The 24,002-nt window shown below is 44.7% G+C and overlaps 2 protein-coding genes across 2 annotated transcripts in view; both read right to left on the reverse strand.

Annotated features, from left to right (window-relative positions):
- The window catches only part of LOC136445007 (multiple epidermal growth factor-like domains protein 6), a 40,966-nt gene extending 32,384 nt beyond the window's left edge, over window positions 1-8,582 (reverse strand). Inside the window, exons 1-13 of the mRNA XM_066442837.1 lie at window positions 8,519-8,582; window positions 8,251-8,391; window positions 7,761-7,901; window positions 7,517-7,657; window positions 6,528-6,668; window positions 6,260-6,400; window positions 4,794-4,934; window positions 4,295-4,435; window positions 4,027-4,167; window positions 2,306-2,446; window positions 2,038-2,178; window positions 1,624-1,688; window positions 572-644 (exon numbers count right to left, since the gene is read on the reverse strand). Coding sequence (XP_066298934.1) covers window positions 572-644; window positions 1,624-1,688; window positions 2,038-2,178; window positions 2,306-2,446; window positions 4,027-4,167; window positions 4,295-4,435; window positions 4,794-4,934; window positions 6,260-6,400; window positions 6,528-6,668; window positions 7,517-7,657; window positions 7,761-7,901; window positions 8,251-8,391; window positions 8,519-8,582 — 1,612 coding nt within the window. The remainder of the gene's footprint in view (window positions 1-571; window positions 645-1,623; window positions 1,689-2,037; window positions 2,179-2,305; window positions 2,447-4,026; window positions 4,168-4,294; window positions 4,436-4,793; window positions 4,935-6,259; window positions 6,401-6,527; window positions 6,669-7,516; window positions 7,658-7,760; window positions 7,902-8,250; window positions 8,392-8,518) is intronic.
- LOC136444501 (uncharacterized) overlaps window positions 1-24,002 on the reverse strand; it is a 148,231-nt gene that overhangs the window by 36,014 nt on the left and 88,215 nt on the right. The gene's annotated exons all lie outside the window — the stretch shown is intronic.

Here is a 24,002-nt window from a genome sequence, read left to right on the forward strand (position 1 = left end):
GAGAATTGTCACACGTCAAGATTGCCAAAGATATTTTGCTTGTTTTATGTACAGATTCACGTCGGAGATACAATTTTATGTACCTGTTTGACAGTTGCTTCCCTTCCACCCGGCTTCACACCCTACACTAGAGCAGACTCCAGTCCGGATATCACACACGGAATCTCCGCTCGCACAGTGACAGGTGCCGGTACAGTCGGGTCCGAACTCACCTGGTGAACAGACTTGAGAAAAGAACAATACGGAGAATTGTCACACGTCAAGATTGCCAAAGATATTTTGCTTGTTTTATGTACAGATTCACGTCGGAGATACAATTTTATTTACCTGTTTGGCAGTTGCTTCCCTTCCACCCGGCTTCACACCCTCCACTAGAGCAGACCCCAGTCCGGATATCACACACGGAACCTCCGCTCGCACAGTGACAGGTGCCGGTACAGTCGGGTCCGAACTCACCTGGTGAACAGACTTGAGAAAAGAACAATACGGAGAATTGTCACACGTCAAGATTGGCAAAGATATTTTGCTTGTTTTATGTCCAGATTCACGTCGCAGATACAATTTTATGTACCTGTTTGACAGTTGCTTCCCTTCCACCCGGCTTCACACCCTCCACTAGAGCAGACTCCAGTCCGGATATCACACACGGAATCTCCACTCGCACAGTGACAGGTGCCGGTACAGTCGGGTCCAAACTCACCAGTTGTGCAGACTTGAGAAAAGAACAATACGGAGAATTGTCACACGTCAAGGTTGGCAAAGATATTTTGCTAGTTTTATGTTCAGATTCACGTTGGAGATACAATTTTATGTACCTGTTTGACAGTTGCTTCCCTTCCACCCAGCTTCACACCCTCCACTAGAGCAGACTCCAGTCCGGATATCACACACGGAACCTCCGCTCGCACAGTGACAGGTGCCGGTACAGTCGGGTCCGAACTCACCTGGTGAACAGACTTGAGAAAAGAACAATACGGAGAATTGTCACACGTCAAGATTGGCAAAGATATTTTGCTTGTTTTATGTACAGATTCACGTTGGAGATACAACTTTATTTACCTGTTTGACAGTTGCTTCCCTTCCTCCCCGCCACACACCCTCCACTAGAGCAGACCCCAGTCATGACGTCACACACGGAATCTCCGCTCGCACAGTGACAGGTGCCGGTACAGTCGGGTCCAAACTCACCAGTTGTGCAGACTTGAGAAAAGAACAATACGGGGAATTGTCACACGTCAAGATTGGCAAAGATATTTTGCTTGTTTTATGAACAGATTTACGTCGGAGATACAATTCTATTTACCTGTTTGACAGTTGCTTCCCTTCCACCCGGCTTCACACCCTCCACTAGAGCAGACTCCAGTCCGGATATCACACACGGAACCTCCGCTCGCACAGTGACAGGTGCCGGTACAGTCGGGTCCGAACTCACCTGGTGAACAGACTTGAGAAAAGAACAATACGGAGAATTGTCACACGTCAAGATTGGCAAAGATATTTTGCTTGTTTTATGTACAGATTCACGTCGGAGATGCAATTCTATTTAACTGTTTGACAGTTGCTTCCCTTCCACCCGGCTTCACACCCTCCACTAGAGCAGACTCCAGTCCGGATATCACACACGGAATCTCCACTCGCACAGTGACAGGTACTGATACAGTCGGTGCCGAACTCACCAGGCGTACAAGCTGGAATAACGAACAATAATGAAGAAAGCCAAATTTTTGACCTGTGGAAGAACCATTTATTCCTAGATATATTTTGGACATATACAACACGAAATGGACCACGAAGCACAGTCACTTTCCTGACAGATGGCTCTTACTTGTCCAGCCTCACACCCTCCAGTAAAGCAGCCTCGAGTGTCGATGTCAAACACGGAAGTTCTGCACTTAAATTAATTAAACGCTAGCGCTATCAGATGTAAACCTCAGTCAGTGTAAGGTTGCAGATATTGCCCGCGGGAATATTAATAAGCCTCTTGACTGTTAGAAAGCTCGTTGCTATCTTTTATGTTTTGTCAAGGAATTGGCTTACCAGTTTGACAATCATTCCCCTCCCAGCCAGCCTCACACCCTCCACTAGAGCAGACTCCAGTCCGGATGTCACACACGGAACCTCCGCTCGCACACTGACAAGTGCCGTTACAGTCGGGTCCGAACTCACCCGGCATACAAACTACAAAGAAAACAATTAGAAAACCTTTACATTGTGTTCATTTCAAAAAACGACAAAGCTCAAACCTTTATAATTACTAACGGTCAGAATAGAAGGTTTTGAACATAACACCACATGTCTGAATCACCTGTCTGACAGACATTTCCCTTCCACCCGGCCTCACACCTTCCACTAGAGCAGACCCCAGTCATGACGTCACACACCGAACCTCCGCTCGCACAGTGACAGGTGCGAGTACAGTCGGGCACAAACTCACCAGTTGTGCAGACTTGAAAAAAGAACAATGGGAGAAAAGTCACACGTCAAGAGTTGCAAAATAATCAGATACCAGATTGCTTGTTCCATGTACAGACTATCACGTCGTAAGTACAATTATACGTACCTGTTTGACAGTCTCTTCCCTTCAACCCCGCCACACACCCTCCACTAGAGCAGACCCCAGTCATGACGTCACACACGGAACCTCCGCTCGCACAGTGACAGGTGCCGGTACAGTCGGGTCCGAACTCACCTGGTGAACAGACTTGAGAAAAGAACAATACGGAGAATTGTCACACGTCAAGATTGACAAAGATATTTTGCTTGTTTTATGTACAGATTCACGTCGGAGATACAATTTTATTTACCTGTTTGACAGTTGCTTCCCTTCCACCCGGCTTCACACCCTCCACTAGAGCAGACTCCAGTCCGGATATCACACACGGAATCTCCGCTCGCACAGTGACAGGTGCCGGTACAGTCGGGTCCGAACTCACCTGGTGAACAGACTTGAGAAAAGAACAATTCGGGGAATTGTCACACGTCAAGATTGGCAAAGATATTTTGCTTGTTTTATGTACAGATTCACGTCGGAGATGCAATTCTATTTACCTGTTTGACAGTTGCTTCCCTTCCACCCGGCTTCACACCCTCCACTAGAGCAGACTCCAGTCCGGATATCACACACGGAATCTCCGCTCGCACAGTGACAGGTGCCGGTACAGTCGGGTCCGAACTCACCTGGTGAACAGACTTGAGAAAAGAACAATACGGGGAATTGTCACACGTCAAGATTGGCAAAGATATTTTGCTTGTTTTATGTACAGATTCACGTCGGAGATACAATTTTATTCACCTATTTGACAGTTCCTCCCCTTCCACCCGGCTTCACACCCTCCACTAGAGCAGACTCCAGTCATGACGTCACACACGGAATCTCCGCTCGCACAGTGACAGGTGCCGGTACAGTCGGGTCCAAACTCACCAGTTGTGCAGACTTGAGAAAAGAACAATACGGAGAATTGTCACACGTCAAGATTGGCAAAGATATTTTGCTTGTTTTATGAACAGATTCACGTCGGAGATACAATTTTATTTACCTGTTTGGCAGTTGCTTCCCTTCCACCCGGCTTCACACCCTCCACTAGAGCAGACTCCAGTCCGGATTTCACACACGGAATCTCCGCTCGCACAGTGACAGGTACTGATACAGTCGGTGCCGAACTCACCAGGCGTACAAGCTGGAATAACGAACAATATTGAAGAAAGCCAAATTTTTGACCTGTGGAAGAACCATTTATTCCTAGATATATTTTGAACATATACAACACTAATTGGACCACGAAGCACAGTCACTTTCCTGACAGATGGCTCTTACTTGTCCAGCCTCACACCCTCCAGTAAAGCAGCCTCGAGTGTCGATGTCAAACACGGAAGTTCTGCACTTAAATTAATTCAACGCTAGCGCTATCAGATGTAATCCTCAGTCAGTGTAAGGTTGCAGATATTGCCGGCGGGAATATTGATAAGCCCTTTGACTGTTAGAAAGCTCGTTGCTATCTTTTAAGTTTTGTCACAGTATTGGCTTACCAGTTTGACAATCATTCCCCTCCCAGCCAGCCTCACACCCTCCACTAGAGCAGACTCCAGTCCGGATGTCACACACGTAATCTCCGATCTCACACTGACAGGTGCCGTTACAGTCGGGTCCGAACTCACCCGGCATACAAACTACAAAGAAAACAATTAGAAAACCTTTACATTGTGTTCATTACAAAAAACGACAAAGCTCAAACCTTTATAATTACTAACGGTCAGAATAGAAGGTTTTGAACATAACACCACATGTCTGAATCACCTGTCTGACAGTCATTTCCCTTCCACCCGGCCTCACACCTTCCACTAGAGCAGACCCCAGTCATGACGTCGCACACGGAACCTCCACTCGCACAGTGACAGGTGCGAGTACAGTCAGGCCCAAACTCACCAGTTGTGCAGACTTGAGAAAAGAACAATTGGGAGAAAAGTCACACGTCAAGAGTTGCAAAATAATCAGATACCAGATTGCTTGTTCCATGTACAGACTATCACGTCGGAGATACAATTTATGTACCTGTTTGACAGTTGCTTCCCATCCACCCCGCCACAGACCCTCCACTAGAGCAGACCCCAGTCCGGATATCACACACGGAACCTCCGCTCGCACAGTGACAGGTGCCGGTACAGTCGGGTCCAAACTCACCAGTTGTGCAGACTTGAGAAATGAACAATACGGAGGATTGTCACACGTCAAGATTGCCAAAGAAATTTTGCTAGTTTTATGTACAGATTCACGTCGGAGATACAATTTTATGTACCTGTTTGACAGTTGCTTCCCATCCACCCCGCCACACACCCTCCACTAGAGCAGACCCCAGTCCGGATATCACACACGGAACCTCCGCTCGCACAGTGACAGGTGCCGGTACAGTCGGGTCCAAACTCACCAGTTGTGCAGACTTGAGAAATGAACAATACGGAGGATTGTCACACGTCAAGATTGCCAAAGATATTTTGCTAGTTTTATGTTCAGATTCACGTTGGAGATACAATTTTATGTACCTGTTTGACAGTTGCTTCCCTTCCACCCAGCTTCACACCCTCCACTAGAGCAGACTCCAGTCCGGATATCACACACGGAACCTCCGCTCGCACAGTGACAGGTGCCGGTACAGTCGGGTCCGAACTCACCTGGTGAACAGACTTGAGAAAAGAACAATACGGAGAATTGTCACACGTCAAGATTGGCAAAGATATTTTGCTTGTTTTATGTACAGATTCACGTTGGAGATACAACTTTATTTACCTGTTTGACAGTTGCTTCCCTTCCTCCCCGCCACACACCCTCCACTAGAGCAGACCCCAGTCATGACGTCACACACGGAATCTCCGCTCGCACAGTGACAGGTGCCGGTACAGTCGGGTCCAAACTCACCAGTTGTGCAGACTTGAGAAAAGAACAATACGGGGAATTGTCACACGTCAAGATTGGCAAAGATATTTTGCTTGTTTTATGAACAGATTTACGTCGGAGATACAATTCTATTTACCTGTTTGGCAGTTGCTTCCCTTCCACCCGGCTTCACACCCTCCACTAGAGCAGACTCCAGTCCGGATATCACACACGGAACCTCCGCTCGCACAGTGACAGGTGCCGGTACAGTCGGGTCCGAACTCACCTGGTGAACAGACTTGAGAAAAGAACAATACGGAGAATTGTCACACGTCAAGATTGGCAAAGATATTTTGCTTGTTTTATGTACAGATTCACGTCGGAGATGCAATTCTATTTAACTGTTTGACAGTTGCTTCCCTTCCACCCGGCTTCACACCCTCCACTAGAGCAGACTCCAGTCCGGATATCACACACGGAATCTCCACTCGCACAGTGACAGGTACTGATACAGTCGGTGCCGAACTCACCAGGCGTACAAGCTGGAATAACGAACAATAATGAAGAAAGCCAAATTTTTGACCTGTGGAAGAACCATTTATTCCTAGATATATTTTGGACATATACAACACGAAATGGACCACGAAGCACAGTCACTTTCCTGACAGATGGCTCTTACTTGTCCAGCCTCACACCCTCCAGTAAAGCAGCCTCGAGTGTCGATGTCAAACACGGAAGTTCTGCACTTAAATTAATTAAACGCTAGCGCTATCAGATGTAAACCTCAGTCAGTGTAAGGTTGCAGATATTGCCCGCGGGAATATTAATAAGCCTCTTGACTGTTAGAAAGCTCGTTGCTATCTTTTATGTTTTGTCAAGGAATTGGCTTACCAGTTTGACAATCATTCCCCTCCCAGCCAGCCTCACACCCTCCACTAGAGCAGACTCCAGTCCGGATGTCACACACGGAACCTCCGCTCGCACACTGACAAGTGCCGTTACAGTCGGGTCCGAACTCACCCGGCATACAAACTACAAAGAAAACAATTAGAAAACCTTTACATTGTGTTCATTTCAAAAAACGACAAAGCTCAAACCTTTATAATTACTAACGGTCAGAATAGAAGGTTTTGAACATAACACCACATGTCTAAATCACCTGTCTGACAGTCATTTCCCTTCCACCCGGCCTCACACCTTCCACTAGAGCACACCCCAGTCATGACGTCACACACGGAACCTCCACTCGCACAGTGACAGGTGCGAGTACAGTTGGGCCCAAACTCACCAGTTGTGCAGACTTGAGAAAAGAACAATTGGGAGAAAAGTCACACGTCAAGAGTTGCAAAATAATCAGATACCAGATTGCTTGTTCCATGTACAGACTATCACGTCGTAGATACAAGTTATGTACCTGTTTGACAGTTGCTTCCCTTCAACCCCGCCACACACCCTCCACTAGAGCAGAACCCAGTCATGACGTCACACACGGAACCTCCGCTCGCACAGTGACAGGTGCCGGTACAGTCGGGTCCGAACTCACCTGGTGAACAGACTTGAGAAAAGAACAATACGGAGAATTGTCACACGTCAAGATTGGCAAAGATATTTTGCTTGTTTTATGTACAGATTCACGTCGGAGATACAATTTTATGTACCTGTTTGACAGTTGCTTCCCTTCCACCCGGCTTCACACCCTACACTAGAGCAGACTCCAGTCCGGATATCACACACGGAATCTCCACTCGCACAGTGACAGGTGCCGGTACAGTCGGGTCCGAACTCACCAGGCGTACAAGCTGGAATAACGAACAATATTGAAGAAAGCCAAATTTTTGACCTGTAGAAGAACCATTTATTCCTAGATATATTTTGGACATATACAACACGAATTGGACCACGAAGCACAGTCACTTTCCTGACAGATGGCTCTTACTTGTCCAGCCTCACACCCTCCAGTAAAGCAGCCTCGAGTGTCGATGTCAAACACGGAAGTTCTGCACTTAGATTAATTCAGCGCTAGCGCTATCCGATGTAATCCTCAGTCAGTGTAAGGTTGCAGATATTGCCCGCGGGAATATTGATAAGCCCTATGACTGTTAGAAAGCTCATAGCTTTCTTTTATGTTTTGTCACAGTATTGGCTTACCAGTTTGACAATCATTCCCCTCCCAGCCAGCCTCACACCCTCCACTAGAGCAGACCCCAGTCATGACGTCACACACGGAATCTCCGCTCGCACAGTGACAGGTGCCGGTACAGTCGGGTCCAAACTCACCAGCTGTGCAGACTTGAGAAAAGAACAATTGGGAGAATTGTCACACGTCAAGATTGCCAAAGATCTTTTGCTAGTTTTATGTACAGATTCACGTTGGAGATACAATTTCATGTACCTGTTTGACAGTTGCTTCCCTTCCACCCAGCTTCACACCCTCCACTAGAGCAGACTCCAGTCCGGATATCACACACGGAATCTCCACTCGCACAGTGACAGGTACTGATACAGTCGGTGCCGAACTCACCAGGCGTACAAGCTGGAATAACGAACAATATTGAAGAAAGCCAAATTTTTGACCTGTGGAAGAACCATTTATTCCTAGATATATTTTGGACATATACAACACGAATTGGACCACGAAGCACAGTCACTTTCCTGACAGATGGCTCTTACTTGTCCAGCCTCACACCCTCCAGTAAAGCAGCCTTGAGTTTCGATGTCAAACACGGAAGTTCTGCACTTAGATTAATTCAGCGCTAGAGCTATCAGATGTAATCCTCAGTCAGTGTAAGGTTGCAGATATTGCCCGCGGGAATATTGATAAGCCCTTTGACTGTTAGAAAGCTCGTTGCTATCTTTTAAGTTTTGTCACAGTATTGGCTTACCAGTTTGACAATCATTCCCCTCCCAGCCAGCCTCACACCCTCCACTAGAGCAGACTCCAGTCCGGATGTCACACACCGAATCTCCGCTCGCACACTGACAGGTGCCGTTACAGTCGGGTCCGAACTCACCCAGGATACAGACTACAAAGAAAACAATTAGAAAACCTTTACATTGTGTTCATTTCAAAAAACGACAAAGCTCAAACCTTAATAATTACTAACGGTCAGAATAGAAGGTTTTGAACATAACACCACATGTCTGAATCACCTGTCTGACAGTCATTTCCCTTCCACCCGGCCTCACACCTTCCACTAGAGCAGACCCCAGTCATGACGTCACACACGGAACCTCCACTCGCACAGTGACAGGTGCGAGTACAGTCGGGCCCGAACTTACCAATTGTGCAGACTTGAAAAAAGAACAATTGGGAGAAAAGTCACACGTCACAAGTTGCAAAATATTCAGATACCCGATTGCTTGTTCCATGTACAGACTATCACGTCGGAGATACAATTTACGTACCTGTTTGACAGTTGCTTCCCTTCCACCCCGCCTCAGCCCCTCCACTAGCACCCGATACATATCCAATTCTCGATAGTAATGGTGTTATAGGCAAAGCAATAAGTGCATAGCTATCGGGCCAGAGGACGTCCTTTTGTCCTTTTGAAGACATATTCCCTTATAGTTATCGGCGAGGCATTTATGGGCTCCTGACGCACAGGCTGGCACACAGGCTGATGGGAAGCCGTGACCTGCGGCGAACCTTTCAAAATGGCGGCTGCGATGCCGAGGACGACCATGGACGTCTTATTGCCACTAATAATAATATATACGGAGGAAATGGGAAATTAACAACCCCAAAGGTAAGACAAAAATCTGCTTGTTGCAAGTAACAATCTGTATCTCCTTGCATCGATGCAGGTAAGGACAAATATATCCCGAATCCTTTTGATTCCATAACAGTTATACTGTTATGGTATGCTATATAATTTTACATTGGCGGACCATAACCAAGACTATAACGTTTTTGTCGGGTCAATTGCAAGAAGGTCCCTTGGTTGGTTGTTGGTACCCAGTCACCTGCAAATATTATACTCACCATACTGCTTGTGTCAACAATGCGATCAGGAATGTGTGCCATTACAAATGTAGGAACGATATTTACGATGCACAGTACTACCTAAACACAAACTGAAACTGGATGTGTTTTTTTTTCCTGATTGGTACAAATCATATAGTGCAAGACTCATTATTGCGACTTAATATGCTTTCTTTTGAATACAACGACAGAGCTAGAATTACCTAACCAGTATAAGCCCTCTCCTGATTGTAATATAAATATATATATGCTCGTGACATTTGTTGATAGCCTGGATGCCAGATCCCCAAAATCAAGAATATCTATAGTGTTTATATTTTAGAGTAATCTTTGGAGGTCTGGCATCCAGGCTAATTTGTTAACTGTATCAGTGGGGTTCCCGAAAAAGGTGAGCTGGGCGAGTGGGGTGGTTTACCTCAACTGTAGTCAACATGATACCCTTTCTGGGCCCAAGGCTATTCATGGGGGTTTGGCCTCTAATAGAATTTTGTTGAGGAAAAGATGGGTGAATAATCTCAATGTGAGGTTGGGCTGTCGGGAAGGCAACTAGTACTGATAATTTTGCTGGGGAATTGGGGTTACTCTCCAAGCAGAGGTCCTGGTCGAGCTACCCTGGAATCCAGAGCATATGTACCGGCGAGCTTCCTCGGGGCCTATCCTTCCGCTCCCCCAAAGATATACCCCGCCCCACTTCCCGCTAACCAAACAAAATCCGCAGCCGGTTACCAGAGCGGATCGTGTGTTGGCGAGCGGGAAGTGGGGCGGGGTACGTTGTCGGGCTAGCGGGTGGGTAGGTCCCGAGGAAGCTCCGGGCGCGGGCCGGTGAAGGTCGCTCGGTATAATTGCTCTGGATTCCAGGGTATGGTCGAGCAGGGTTAGCCTGGTCACCAGCCTCTACGGGTCGGCTTAGGTGTGTTTTACCCGGCCCAGTCTGCTTTATTGACCCGTTTCTGTCAGATTGTCTTCTTAGCTGCCATATAGAGTTTCGCAGCCACCGTAGCTACCGTAGTTTAATCCAAGCGCGTAAACCAACACCTGAGCAGGCTAAGCTCTCTGGGCGGGCGGGGTCACTCACAGTGCCGTGGAGATATCGAGAAGCGGCCGATGGTATGGTTTCCAGGCTAGAGCAGGGCAGGACCGTAGTAGTATGAGTGTCCGGGATTTTTAACGTCTCTTTCCCTTCACCTCTGCGACAAAACAGAATGCTTCAATCCTTTTAGATATTTATGACTCTCACACATTATGGCCGATTGGAAACCAGGCGCGGAGTCTGACACAGATTAAATTTACTGTTCATAGTTTCTGGTCGTCTGCTGTGGGTGTCTCTGGTCTCGTCACAGTCCAACGTGTGTATAAACTTTGTAAATGCATGTCCGTTTTCTGCTCTTTCATTGTCCCCATAGCTGACCGTGTGATTTTGATACATTCTTGTACTAGTACTTGATTTGCTATTGATTTGTTTGTGTATCAGTCGGTGCAAGATGGTTCACTAAACTGGTTGAGTTCCTGGAGAAAAAACCCTCATAATGCTCTGACATTCGGCTACTTTTGCAACAATATTTACTTACAGTTCAAAACATGAACACGTTTATTTCACATACGTTGCTTTCATTCTTTTGTCATATTTGGGGAAAATTGAAGTGTTTGTAAACGTAAAACAACAAAAAACACTAGTGTCTCAAAAAGTTGTGTGCAGTGACGTCTACTTTTGAATGTAGACAATAGAAACGGCAGCATGGGGGCAGCACGGCTGGCTGGACACTTACCCCAGTGTGGCAGATGCGGATAATCCCGTGCAGTTAAAGGATTTGCCAAACAATCAATTAATGGTATGCAGGGCGGGGCAGCGACACCGATTCTGAAAGGAATGCCCCGCCCCTATTCATTTGATGGCAAATATCTTTACCTTGAATCTTTACCTTGAACCACAGCCAGTCGATAACCTCACGGGTAATAAGGCTGTCCTAGTTGTGGCGGTAGTAGCATCAGTATGTGAATTGGTACTCGTATAGGTCTGGGTGCTGTCCCCATTCCTGCCCCAGTCTTGTCTTGAACTCTTTCACTGTCTTGCTGTTGACCGTGGTCTGTGAGAGTTTGTTCCAAGCTGGGGTAACTCGTGTGGGAAAGAAGTGTGCCCTCGGGCCTGTAGCTTTCTGAATTTGATACTTGAACTGGTGACCCCGTGTGTTTGTAGCCAAGCTTGGCGTAAACATGGCTCTCCCACATAAGTTGCAGTGGTTGTTCACTCTGACTTTGTCAAACCCATGTGTGATCTTGAACAGCTGGATTATATCGGCTCTCTGTCTTCTGTAGTGTAGCGTGGGAAGGTCCAGTTCTCTCAGCCTTTCAAAATATGGTAGGTTGGCTAAACTCTTCACCAGTTTTGTTGCTCGCCGTTGCACTCTTTCCACCATGTCTCGGTCTCTCTTGGTTTTTGGGTACCATATTGCCGTAGCATATTCTAAGTGCGGTCGAACCAGGCTTTTATACAGTAGTGTGAAGGATACACTGTCCACATGTGAGAAGGTGTGCTTGATCAGCCCTAGTGTTTTATTTGCTTTATTCACCTGCACTTGCGCGTGTTTGCTGAAAGTCAGGTTCTTATCAATGGTGACCCCTAGGTCTTTTTCCTCTTCTATGCTCTCCAGCGTGTGCATCGTGCCATCAACTTTGTTCATTGTATATTTGTGTCTGGGGTTAGCCTTCCCAAGGTGCATGACCTTGCATTTATCGGGATGGAATTGCATTTGCATCTTTGTCGACCACTCCTGTAAGCTGTTCAAGTCCGCCTGCAAGCAGGTTGTGTGTGCGTTCAGTTCACAGTTTTGGGCTGCAGCATATATTTTCGTATCATCTGCAAACAGTGAGACAAAGTTCTGGATCGTTTCCGGAATGTCTGATACGAAAATCGTAAAGAGAAGCGGTCCGAGGACCGAACCCTGGGGCACTCCACTTATAACCGGTTTCCATGAGGAGGCACTTCCGTTCACCACGACCTGCTGCCTTCGTTGTGTCAAAAAGTTACGAATCCATTGCAGAAGGTTTCCGCCAATTCCGAAGGATTCTACCCGTCTCAGAAGTCTCTCGTGTGGCACTGTATCGAATGCTTTAGCGTAATCTAAAAAGATTACGTCTACTGGCAGGCTGTGACTTAGGGCCTCTGTCCAAACGTCCATTGCTTCCAGTAGGTTGGTTATAGTGGATTTCCCATGTGTGAACCCGTGCTGCTGCTCGCATGTGAGATCATTGTTCCGTATGTGAGTGATCAATTCGTTTACTATAATCCTCTCCAGCATCTTGCATGGTACAGAGGTTAATGACACAGGCCTGTAATTTGCGGGGTCAGACTTGTCCCCCTTCTTGTAGATGGGAGTTATACAAGCCTCTCTCCACTTGTCTGGGAGTTTGCCCTCGTTGATGCTTGTTTGGAAGATCCTGGTTAAGGGGCCGACAATCATATCTGCAGTTTCTTTGAGCACTCTGGGGTGTACGCCATCGATGCCTGGGGATTTGTCAACTCTGAGTGACTGTAGCTGCTCAAGCACCATCTCTTCTGTGATGTTAATTGTGTTGAGAGCTGTGGTTGACTGGATCCTAGGGAATGTCGGGATATTCTCGTGGTCCTCATGTGTGAATGTCCTGAAGTATTGATTGTTCAGTATCTCTGCTTTATCGCTATCGATGGCAGTAAAGTTCCCCTGTGTGTCCTTCAGATCTCCCACCTGTGTTCTTGTCTTTCGGCGACTGTTGACGTAGTTCCAGAAGGCTTTATTGTTGTGCTTGGCTTCTGTGGCAAGTTTCCTGTCAAATGATTTTCTTGCCTTTCTGGACGCATGTGTGGCCGCATTTCTAGCCCGTTTGAATGCTAACCAGTCGTTTTGATCTTTAGTATTCAAATATCTAATCCAGGCGTGGTGCTTTTTCTTTAGTTTTTTAAAAGCTTCCTCGTCCATCCAGAGTGGTTTGAGTTTCTTCTTAGAGAGGTCAATTGTCTTAGTAAGGACGTGTTTCAGAACTGCATTCGTAATTCTCTGTTGGAATAATGCGTAAGCTTCCTGGGTCGACTTACTCTCTAGCAGGTTATCCCAGTTGAGATTCAAGTCCTCGCTCATCCTTTCGTAGTTGCCTCTATCAAATCTCCATATTGTCGTCTTGTTCTCCTTAACTGGAGTGCTGAAGACAAAGTTGAACTCAATTCTGACATGATCGCTTGCGCCTAGTGGTTCCTAATGTGTTAGCTGCTCTATCATCCCCTCTTCATTACTGAGGACTAAGTCGTCAAGTGTGGGGGTTTGGTCGCTTCGGTACCTTGTAGGTCTTGTGACATGCTGGTAAAGAAAGGTATCCCGCAAACATTCGATGAATCTATTTGCAGGGTTGTCGGTATTATCAGCATGTGTAGTCCGTAGTTGTGGTGATGGGGTCCAAGTTATGTTAGGGTGGTTAAAATCTCCTGTGATCAGCATGTGTGAGTTCTGCGTGTTAACAGCCCATTTTAGGGTCTCGTGAAGGGCCGGGTCCCTGGTAACTGCAAGAGCTGGTCATCCTGACCTGTATATAGTTCCAATTAATAAAGACGTGTCGTTTCTTCCTTGTACTGATACCCAGGTGCAATCTGCGAATTCTGTCGGCGGGATCACCTGCTTTGCCTTGTACCCTGCTTTGATATATACACATGTGCCTCTCGTGTTTGGAGATTCTAAGTCGCTTGTGAATAGATCATAGCCCTGTATTTGCATAACTTGTCGATCGGGTAGAGATCCTTGCTTAGGTTTGATTTCGGTTAGACATATAGCATCGTACTGCTTTTCTGTAGTGATTGCACAAAGTTCGTCATACTTGCTCATGATAGAATTATCTGTGTTGGTGTACAATACGCTCAAATCGTGGAAATTAATCTGGTCTAGTTTGCCTCTACGATTTGTCCCCTTCTTATTATCCACTTCCTTTCTGGATTTCGTTCTCTTGTGGCTTTCAGTTGCTCTCTCAAGTTTTTTGATTCTTCGAGCTGTTTCTTGGTTAAGTCTGGGCGGATATAAACCTGGCTGTGAACCTCATGTGTGCTCTCTCTCAACTCCCTGGCCAACGCTAGTACCTGTTTATTTTCTCCTAGACTTGCCATGGTTACCTTGACCAATCTGGTGCTCTCGTTGCTTGGTTTGCCTAATCTCTGGGCGTTGGTGACATTTGCCTTCAACTTGAACTCCTCCTTTACAAGTTCGGTGAAACTGTCTATGTCACCTTGCCTGGAGTTGGACTCCGGTAGGTTGGACACTATGAGGTTTAACTTCCTGGACTCTTGGTCCTCCTTTTCACTTAGTTGTTTGTCTACGTTGTCTTTTACTGACTTGGTTATAGTTTCAGTAGTTTTGTTCACAATTTTCTCAATAATTTGTTCTTCCGATAGTCCGCTCGTGTGCTGTGTGTTTGTTTGGGACTCTTCTAAGAGATGTATTCTCGCTTCTAGCTCCGAGTCCTTACTTTCCAGTAGACGGAGTTTCTCGTTCACTGACTGTAGTTCCCCCGTAAGTGCAATGACGCTAAGATACAACTTCTGGGCACCTTTCTTGCAATTACGACAGAACCAGTGGCACTCCTCAGGTTCGTCTGATATCACTTGGTACAGGCTATCAGACACTCCCGCGCATCTGGTGTGAAACCACAGCGTACAAATTTCACATTCTACTGCTTTATCTGATTCTTTTACCGTCTTTCCACAATCACCACAGTAGTAGGAATCACTGTTTGAGTCCATGTTGCTAGTAGTATTATCAGAACGTTTTTTGCCAGATGCTGGTCCCTTTTTTCCGTTAAGTTCAGGTAAGGTTGTACTTACGTTTGAGCTCCTCAGCTTTGCTCTAGTAGGGTCAGATTTACCACCTTCCGCCATATTTCTTCCTTCTTTTTTATTTGTTTTTTTTTTTGGGAGGGGAGGTGAAAACTGAATAAACCTTGGGTATTCTAGCTGCAAACTGTGCCGCAAACCGTATAGACGTCCGTCATTGTTCTGTGTCGGTTGTGGCTCTTGAAAATCTGAGGATTTCCGGTGGGGGAGGGGGGTATCCCAGCACCCGTGGTGTTCTTTGTAGAGCTTCTAAGGTCGCGCAAGAACCAAAAATTATCCGTCCAAGGCTTAGTATTCCACTCCGTGAAGAGTCCGCTGCGTACCGGCAGATGAATCCGTTGCGCGTCGGGACTTGCGACTAGTTGGAACCAGTTGCACGTCCGGGCTTGAGTCTTCGTAGTATCCCGAGTGGGAGGGGGGCACTTGTTGCGCTCGTGAGCTTCCCCGCCTGTTTTTCTTCGGAAATAATATCCCTTTATACTGTGACGTTCGGTATCCTCGAGGCGGGTTCCAGTGGTTCCACTACGGGGTCTTTTCCGACTTTGCTTTTGAACTGCGCCGGGGACTGGGGAGGGGGGCGCACCTTGTGTTCCCGATCCGAAAACTTCTTGTGTTTTCCCCGGGTAATCCAGCGGATATCCTTGCAATCCTAACTCTATCGACGTTCGGAATCTCGTAATCCAACGTTGGTTTCTTCTTTGTATAACTTGTGTGGTTTTTGTTGCCTAGAAGGAGCGATGAAACTCAAATTTTGAAAAATCCTGGAGAGCTATTCTGAAGACCGGCTACTCGCCGCCATTTTGAATATGGTAGGAGTGTCCGGGACATTAAAAATCCCGGACACTCCTACCCTACTCGACCAAAACCTGCTTGGAGAATACTATAGAATGTGGTAACGTTACCTGTCTTTCCCCTTACCTGGGGAATGAGAATGGAGGTATGTGTGGGAGGGGGGATGGGCAAATACTAATTAGTAGTATACACCACAGTGAATGCAGACAGGACCAGTTTTCTAAACATAGAATACACAGTTATCTTCCCTGTGCCTATACAATATACTGCTAGTCAGACCTACAGGCAACAGCATAGCGGCATGTGTATTCTGCACACAAAAAGTAAGAACACAAATGACACTATACATTGTACAAACAAACACACACACACAGACACAACGGTACAAGACTGGACTCCAAGCTAATGCATTCAGGCACACCCAGTTAGTGTGAGACTGTGAGTAGTTTGAGTAGTTTTGAATTTGTGTCATACAATGGCTCTCTCATTGCTTGGGCCACCCAACTTCCAGTTTAAAACTTCCAGTTTAATTTATTAATTTTCTACTTGTACCCCTCCCCTTACATCTTGACCCATTTTTTCCTCAAGGAAATTCCTCAAGGAGTATAAGAGTCCAAACTCCCATACATAGGGTTGAAGCCAAGAAAAGGTAGCCTGCTGAGGAAGCACAACCCACTAGCCACCTACCAGTGTAGCTCCTTTTTTCTGGAAGCCAATGCCATATTCAGTGTATGGAAAGTTGCCAACTGTGAAATGTTAGAAAAAGATTTCTAAATGATGACCTATATGATTGTTATGCTACATTCTAGAATGTACATGGTGCTAGTTTTGTCAGTTTTGACTTCTTTTGAGGCCGTGGAACTCTAATCTTATACCGGGTAGCGGAGCGCTGCTCAAAGTCACAAAGTTCAAGATATTTCTCTGTACAACATTCGGTTTTACATTGTCTAAAATCTCAGCTTACCAGTATCAATTGACAAATCATGGAAGAAAGTTTGAATGTACATATGTGAAAGCGTTGTCCTTAATAATTTACACATATTTTGAGGGTCACGGTTTAAACTATCAATTTATAATCATGGGTAGGAGTATCCACAGTGGTCGACAATAGATCTCCTTACATTGTAACTCGCTGTAACAGGTAAAATACTGCATACATATGGTTGAATCTACATGTAGGACATAATTTGAATTAAATTCTTCCTTTTTCCTGTCACAGGTCCCAGAAGTCAACACATGGCTGAACCATTGATGTGCATGAAGACAGCAGGCCCAATTGAACCACCCCTTCCCTGTCATGCTAACATTATGATGGTCCTGGCAAGCTACATCTACATTAAAACCAGCTTTGAGAAAACAGTTTATACATTTGGTGAAAAAGTATAAAAGTCATGGGGAGTATTTTTGGTCAGTCCTATGGCCTGTATGTTATATATTATCACATTATATATATATATTTCCCAAAGAACTACTGCTATCTGTTTGTAGCCTTGTAAGTGATGTTTTCAACTTCAGTTATTAAATAGATAAAGAAATGTTTCAATAAAGTTACTGACGTTTCTGACATTTCAGTCCTAGTGGTGATTCTGTCTTTTCCTGACTGGTAATTATGTGCATAGAAGGGTACATGTCATTTCACTTTTGACTCAGAGACCACTATGGATAAGAATGCAAAGATCATATTCTGGATAATGGATAGTATCTATTGACAATGGATATTGTGATAATATAGCCTTGTGTTGGGCATGGTTGGTTCCTGTAACCAATGCCTAAACCACAGAGTGAGCGAAGCCCTACGTAACATACATGTATAAATCTTGTAATCTTACACAACTTGAACCATTTGTCAAGTACATACTCATAGAGTAGGTCAAGTTAAAATTTACAGGTCCACTTCAGTATATTCAGATTTGATTCTTTCACAATATGGTAAAAAGCAGATTCAATCAAAATCAGAGAAGGTAAATTCTATAAACAAGGACATCATTTATCAATCTTACTTTTTAACTTCACTCCTCCCCCACCATATTGTACATGTACAACCAGCAGACAAAAAGGAATCATAATGGAGCAATACTGATGGCAAGTCGTTATGGCAAAATGCAGCCTTCCCAATTGGTCAACATCATTTGGCTACATAATGATAATAAGTTAGTCTAATTTTCTTTTTTACTTATAAGCACTACTAACCCTAAATGATTGGGCGAACCAGGAAAAATTTATGCACTCCACTATAAAACGTTACATTAAATCAAAAGTCTTGGAATAGAAGGTAATACCTCTATCAAACAGTGTTAACAACCTGGAATGAAATATTTCAATAGCTTATGAAAGAAAATGCATCATCCTGTTGAGCTCTGTTTTTTTAAATTTATTCTCACATAAAAGCAAAGAAAAAACAATTATATAATGAAGTAATTAAAAGTACAAAAGAATGTGCAGGAGGAGGAATGAAGCCTCGAGGCTTATAGAAGTCCTCCTCCTTTTAACTTAACACATGTCGATTACAAAGAGTGTTATGATAAATAACAAACAAAAGTTGTAACAAATGATGAAATAAACATAATGAACAACTATATAACGAAAAAATCGAATACTAATAATATAATACAGATCAAAACGTAAGAAATTATTATCAACGAAAACCAGAAATATTAAAGTACAATAGTATCGTTCTCAAAATGTAAACAAAAAAGGGCAATCAAGGAAAATTTATTCAAATTATGATCAGATCAGAGACATACTAATAAGAGGTATATTTAGAAGTAGTTGGGATTTGCTAGAAGATGAGCTCGAAGATGACATTTGAAGGTTATCACAGAAGTAAAATTCTTTAGGGGGGTGGGGAGAGTATTCCAAACATTGAAGCATTTGAACTTTACACTCATTTGGGCTAAAGAAGTTCTGAATAGAGGGATGTCTTGCTACATTGCATATTTGCCCGGCCTACGGAGACACAGTCATTCTCCTCATGAATGTATGGGGCTGACGACGCCGGGCATGGCTTCACCTCTCGTGGTTCTCCATCAACTGCACCAGGAGTGTCGATACCTGACTCGGGTTCCACCTATTGTGATCCTCCTTGCATTCTTGCAGTAACACCAATAAGATCCAATAACCAGGATTTTAGTCAAGCCCCCATTACGATGGAAACCATCCTGTAAGCCTGGCTTAATCATTGATACCAGTATGCTAGAATTCATGGCCACATTTTTCCCGACTCAAAACAATTAAAAAAGGGCATGGTTCATCCGTTTACAGTTATATTACACAACAGCAATAAGCCATCACGCCATCAAGTGCCTGGTCCACCGTACAGATAAATACCGCCGAGAACAGCTGGGAAAAAAGCATGTTCGCGATCGATTGCGAAAGAATTGTTTTATCTACAGGAAAGCTGAAGTTATTGTTAGGTACCCAGTATTGTTGACTATCCCGGTTTGAATTATTTCTAACCAGCGTTGATTTATATACGATTTATGACTCTAAGCGCTTCAGCATACTGCCGTACGGAGTACCGAAAAGTGTGTAGTGCGTGCGGCCCTGCGGAATCGTTTTATCTACAGGAAAACTGAAGTCAGTTTCATGTACCCACTATCGTAGGCTATCCCGGTTGGAAATATGTTTTACCTGCGTTTATTTGTCAAATATGAGTTATGAGCTAGAAAAGCTTCAGGATATACCCTTGCCTTGTACGGAGTTCCTGATCGATAACGACAGAATCGTCTTATGACCCTTTTCTTTACAGGAAAATTGAAGTTGTTTACAGCTACCCAGTATTGTATGTTATCCCAGTTTTAATGCGGATGTAAAGAATTATATACACCGTATTAAAGAAATGTCACGAAAGTCATGTTTTCGGTGCAGCTTAATTCTTTCTGATTGCCAAGTCACTCCAAAAGATACTAGTATCTGGAAAACGAAGGTCAAGTTCGATAATAGGCCTCCTAGTGGGTTTCCGGGGTACTGCAACGACACTTTGATATCTTGTTTGATATCTCGTGCCGTGGAAATGCTCTGGTCGTGATTTTAGAGGCAGTTAATTATCGTTCGCCCAGCTTCACCTACCCCTTACTAATAAGAATCATAGAGACACAAGAAACACACAACACACTGTTCTTTGTGGCAGAAATATGGGGGCAAGGCACAAGGTCTTCAATGCTACCAATTTCCATCTCTCTTTGGTTTGCTTATCTTGTGAAAATGGGGGGCTTTGTGCACACTCCTTGCACAAATCTCGCCCCACACTCATCACACTCCAGACCAAACCAAACTTTCCATATATACTCTGACCTAACCTCCTCTTAGGTCTTCAAAACTCCGGTAACCGCCCATCGCACAGGGTCTATGGTTACCAGTCCCAGAATCTTCACTCCGCGGGCGTCAATCTTAGCGTACTAAGAAAGTGCCATGGGAAGCCCCTTCTAAATCAAGAGGACATCCCGGTATTAGGTATGCGGCCCCTATCCTGGGACTCTTCTGTGAAGCACTCTCGCTTTCTCACAGGCAACTGGGGCTCTCTGCCTCCAACATCTTGGGGCACCCCAGCATCTCTTGGAGCACTCTGTCTCCCTCTTTACTTCCAACTCAAGGAAAGGTTCCTTTCAACATAACACCTGGTAGCATTGAATGACCATCGTACCCATTCCCAGTTTATTAATAATTCTCAAACACTTTCTTTTCGGGGACCTTGCTTCTACTTTCAAAATACCGACCTTAACTGTAGAATACATGTAATCCACTCACAGTGACAAACGTTGCCAAATGTGCCGAATTCCCTTACATAAATCACATGTCGAAATCTCTGTTCGTGTTACTAAGATACATTGAATTGTTCTTGTATCTTATACAATCTTATACATCAGTCTAAGACAAGGTCCCTCCTCTCTACTAAGCAAGTCATGCTGCGAGCTGGCGACCTGTTTTACCCTGGTTTGCCAATTGTTTTAGCCAATGTCGGGCTGGTCGGTTAAACCAAAGGCTCTGTCCAGCAGATGTTTAACTCATCCTGACTTGTAACTAACTTAAATCATCATTCTCCCGTCTTCAATTCCTTAACGTGTTCAATGTCAAATACTACATACATATACATCACAAGCCTTCATTTCTGAGGGTGGGTGGGATTGGGGAATTTGCTGAACCCTGCAGCATAGTAGACTTTCTCTGAACTCGCTACCCTACTGCTGCCTTGGTCTGAGTGGAGTGGTGCAGTGCTTCTCCAGCTAAAAACTCCTCCCCTCATCAGGGGGCGTCCCCTGAGATGACCATTCTCTGAGTCACATCCTGACCCTTCTTTTCTCAACTATCCTCGGAGTTACTTGGAAGGCACCTCCTGGTACATGACTCACAACAGGCCATCCTTGTTTGCTGGGACTCAGATCATTAACGTCGCTTAGCAACCGTACCAGTCACTAAGCTGTCATTAATTATCGTTCGCCCAGCTTCACCTACCCCTTACTAATAAGAATCATAGAGACACAAGAAACACACAACACACTGTTCTTTGTGGCAGAAATATGGGGGCAAGGCACAAGGTCTTCAATGCTACCAATTTCCATCTCTCTTTGGTTTGCTTATCTTGTGAAAATGGGGGGCTTTGTGCACACTCCTTGCACAAATCTCGCCCACAAGGTATCAAGGCACTTGATACCTTCCCCCCAAACACAAGATCCTTGTCCTTGCCCCATGTACTTGCCACGCCCTTATACCTAGTCCCCTTGCCTAAGTTGGATAGATTTTTTGAGACCAAGTACAACTCCAACCTACAAAATTGATACACTTTCTTCCTGTTAGCCACTCCCCAGTCCTTTTTCGCTATTACTCACTGGGAACCTATCATAATAGCTTGCCCTACATGCTCCCAAAAATTCCTGCAGACATTTTAAATCCTCCCTGCTTGAAGCCTTATCTTGTAACTTATATCCGTCTTGCCTTGCGTTTCAGGCAAAGCTTCTAATGGCCTTAAGCCTTTCTTAGTGTGTGAAAGTCTCCTGCAGGCACCAAGTTTTGACCCTTTACCCTAACTGTCTGAAGTTACCTTGTCTGTCCCTCACTAGATTCAAAGATCTGACTGTCATTTACTAAATCCGTCTCTGAGGTCCCTTGATGCTGTACCCTAGCTATAGTGCAAGTCTTCATACTTGATGCACCTAATGCATGATATGGTTCTCCCTCTTGTAATGCTTAATACTGATAGCCCAAACCTTTCTTCTAGGAATGTTGTCATATGACCCCCTTATGCCATCAGTACCTTTAAAACTTGTTTTCGTCCGTCTTATATCACTGTCCCTTCCGAGTAGTAAACTGTTAAACTTGTTTTTGTTACCATTCCAAACAGTTGGCCCTTAAATTGCTGGTTCTTGTATGATGTTATTTGTGCTGCAAACCCTTCCTACAGAAGTCTGATAACTGTGCTTTTTATTTGAAGATTAGTCTATTAAGTTTTATTGCAAATTCCTGTCCGTAGGCTAATTGCATGTTGACAGCAGCGTCGAAGTACAAATGTAAGTTAGACATTGAGCATACATGTAATACAATATCCTACTATATTGCTAGTCTACCTTAAGTTTCTATATCTACGGTACTAATGCGGGGTTTGATTTCTTCTCTTTTAGTGCCAGAGGCAATTGTCCAGCGATTTAGACTATGGCAGACACTAGAGGGCATTCTGGTACAAGTGATCCCCCTACACTTTAATCTGCCTCTATATATACCCTTGATGTTCACTTCTCCTGTAATACAGTATCATGCAATTTAATATCCATATAGATGGACAATCTGAAAAAGTTGCAGTGTTAGCCTATAAACTCCTTGCTTTTGGCATTGTTAAGCAACAGTATAGCTTAGTCTTGATGTTTAGTCAAGTCTTTGTAAGGTTTGATTGATCGAGATTAATTGCTTCTAAGCTGATAAGGTCTCCTGGTGTTACTTCAGTATGCCTAAATGTCCTTGATGTGACAGTGAAGCCAGCTAACCCTAGGCCTACTTCAGAGACTTTCCACAGGACTGCCATAAAGCTGTTCCTTTTCCCAAAGAGGCACTGCTTGTCAGCCTGGATGATGATTACGTAGCCTGCATGATAACTTGTCCCCACTACCAGAGAGAGTCCTTTATACATGTGCATTTTTGTTGCAACACTCAGTGATTGGCATACATGTACAGTCTCTGATGACAGCTACACATATCAGTTCAAGCAATGTGCAAGAATCAGAAACCCCGAACAGTTACTCTTTCTGCCGAAGGGACATTTTAAAGACAAAGTTTTACTGTGTATATGTTGAACTGTACAACAACGGTGGCTTTAAGGGTTTCTACAGTCTATCTGTTGACTCACTACCAAATGCAGAGGGGATACTCGGCCTCGATGTATATTGTTCTTATGCCCATTGTTACCCTACGTAAGTTGAGCAAAATGTGCTGCAATTGGACAAAGTTTCCTTCTATTATAAATCTAAGAGCCCAGTTGAATATCTTTTAGATTACTTGTTGCCTACTAGTAACATATCGTAGCCATTGTATCCGAAGCGTTCTAGGGGTCCGTTCTGTGGAGTATTGCTATGCGCCTCATTAGACATTGCTAAAGCCGGCGTCACAATTTATGCGAGCGTCGGCCGACTTTGTGGATCGCCCGAAGCTCGTCGAATTTCAAAATCGCCCGAGCGTCGACCGTATTTTCCAATGAAAATCTTGGGTGACGTCCGTCCAACACTAAAAGCTAAAAATCCCCCACGAGATGGTACCATCTCTTAGACATGGACAAAGTCATTATCGACTAACCTGGTAAAAGGCCAATATTTGGATCAACTTTTAGTTCTTAAAATCGCCCGAAGCCCGCGTAATCGACAGGACGTCGGCCGTACTTCGGCCGAAAATGCACATTTGAAGCTCGCCAACACGTCGGCCGAGCTCAATTTCTTATTTGTGACGGGGGCTTAAGAGACTGTACAGTCCCTGTAGGTTATCTTCTAGTTATGAGCCTCTGGCTTCGTTTATCCATTACAAATGTATTTCCTTCT

The sequence above is a fragment of the Branchiostoma lanceolatum genome, chromosome 11 (assembly GCF_035083965.1).
Source record: "Branchiostoma lanceolatum isolate klBraLanc5 chromosome 11, klBraLanc5.hap2, whole genome shotgun sequence".
In the NCBI taxonomy this organism is placed as follows: Eukaryota; Metazoa; Chordata; class Leptocardii; order Amphioxiformes; family Branchiostomatidae; genus Branchiostoma; species Branchiostoma lanceolatum.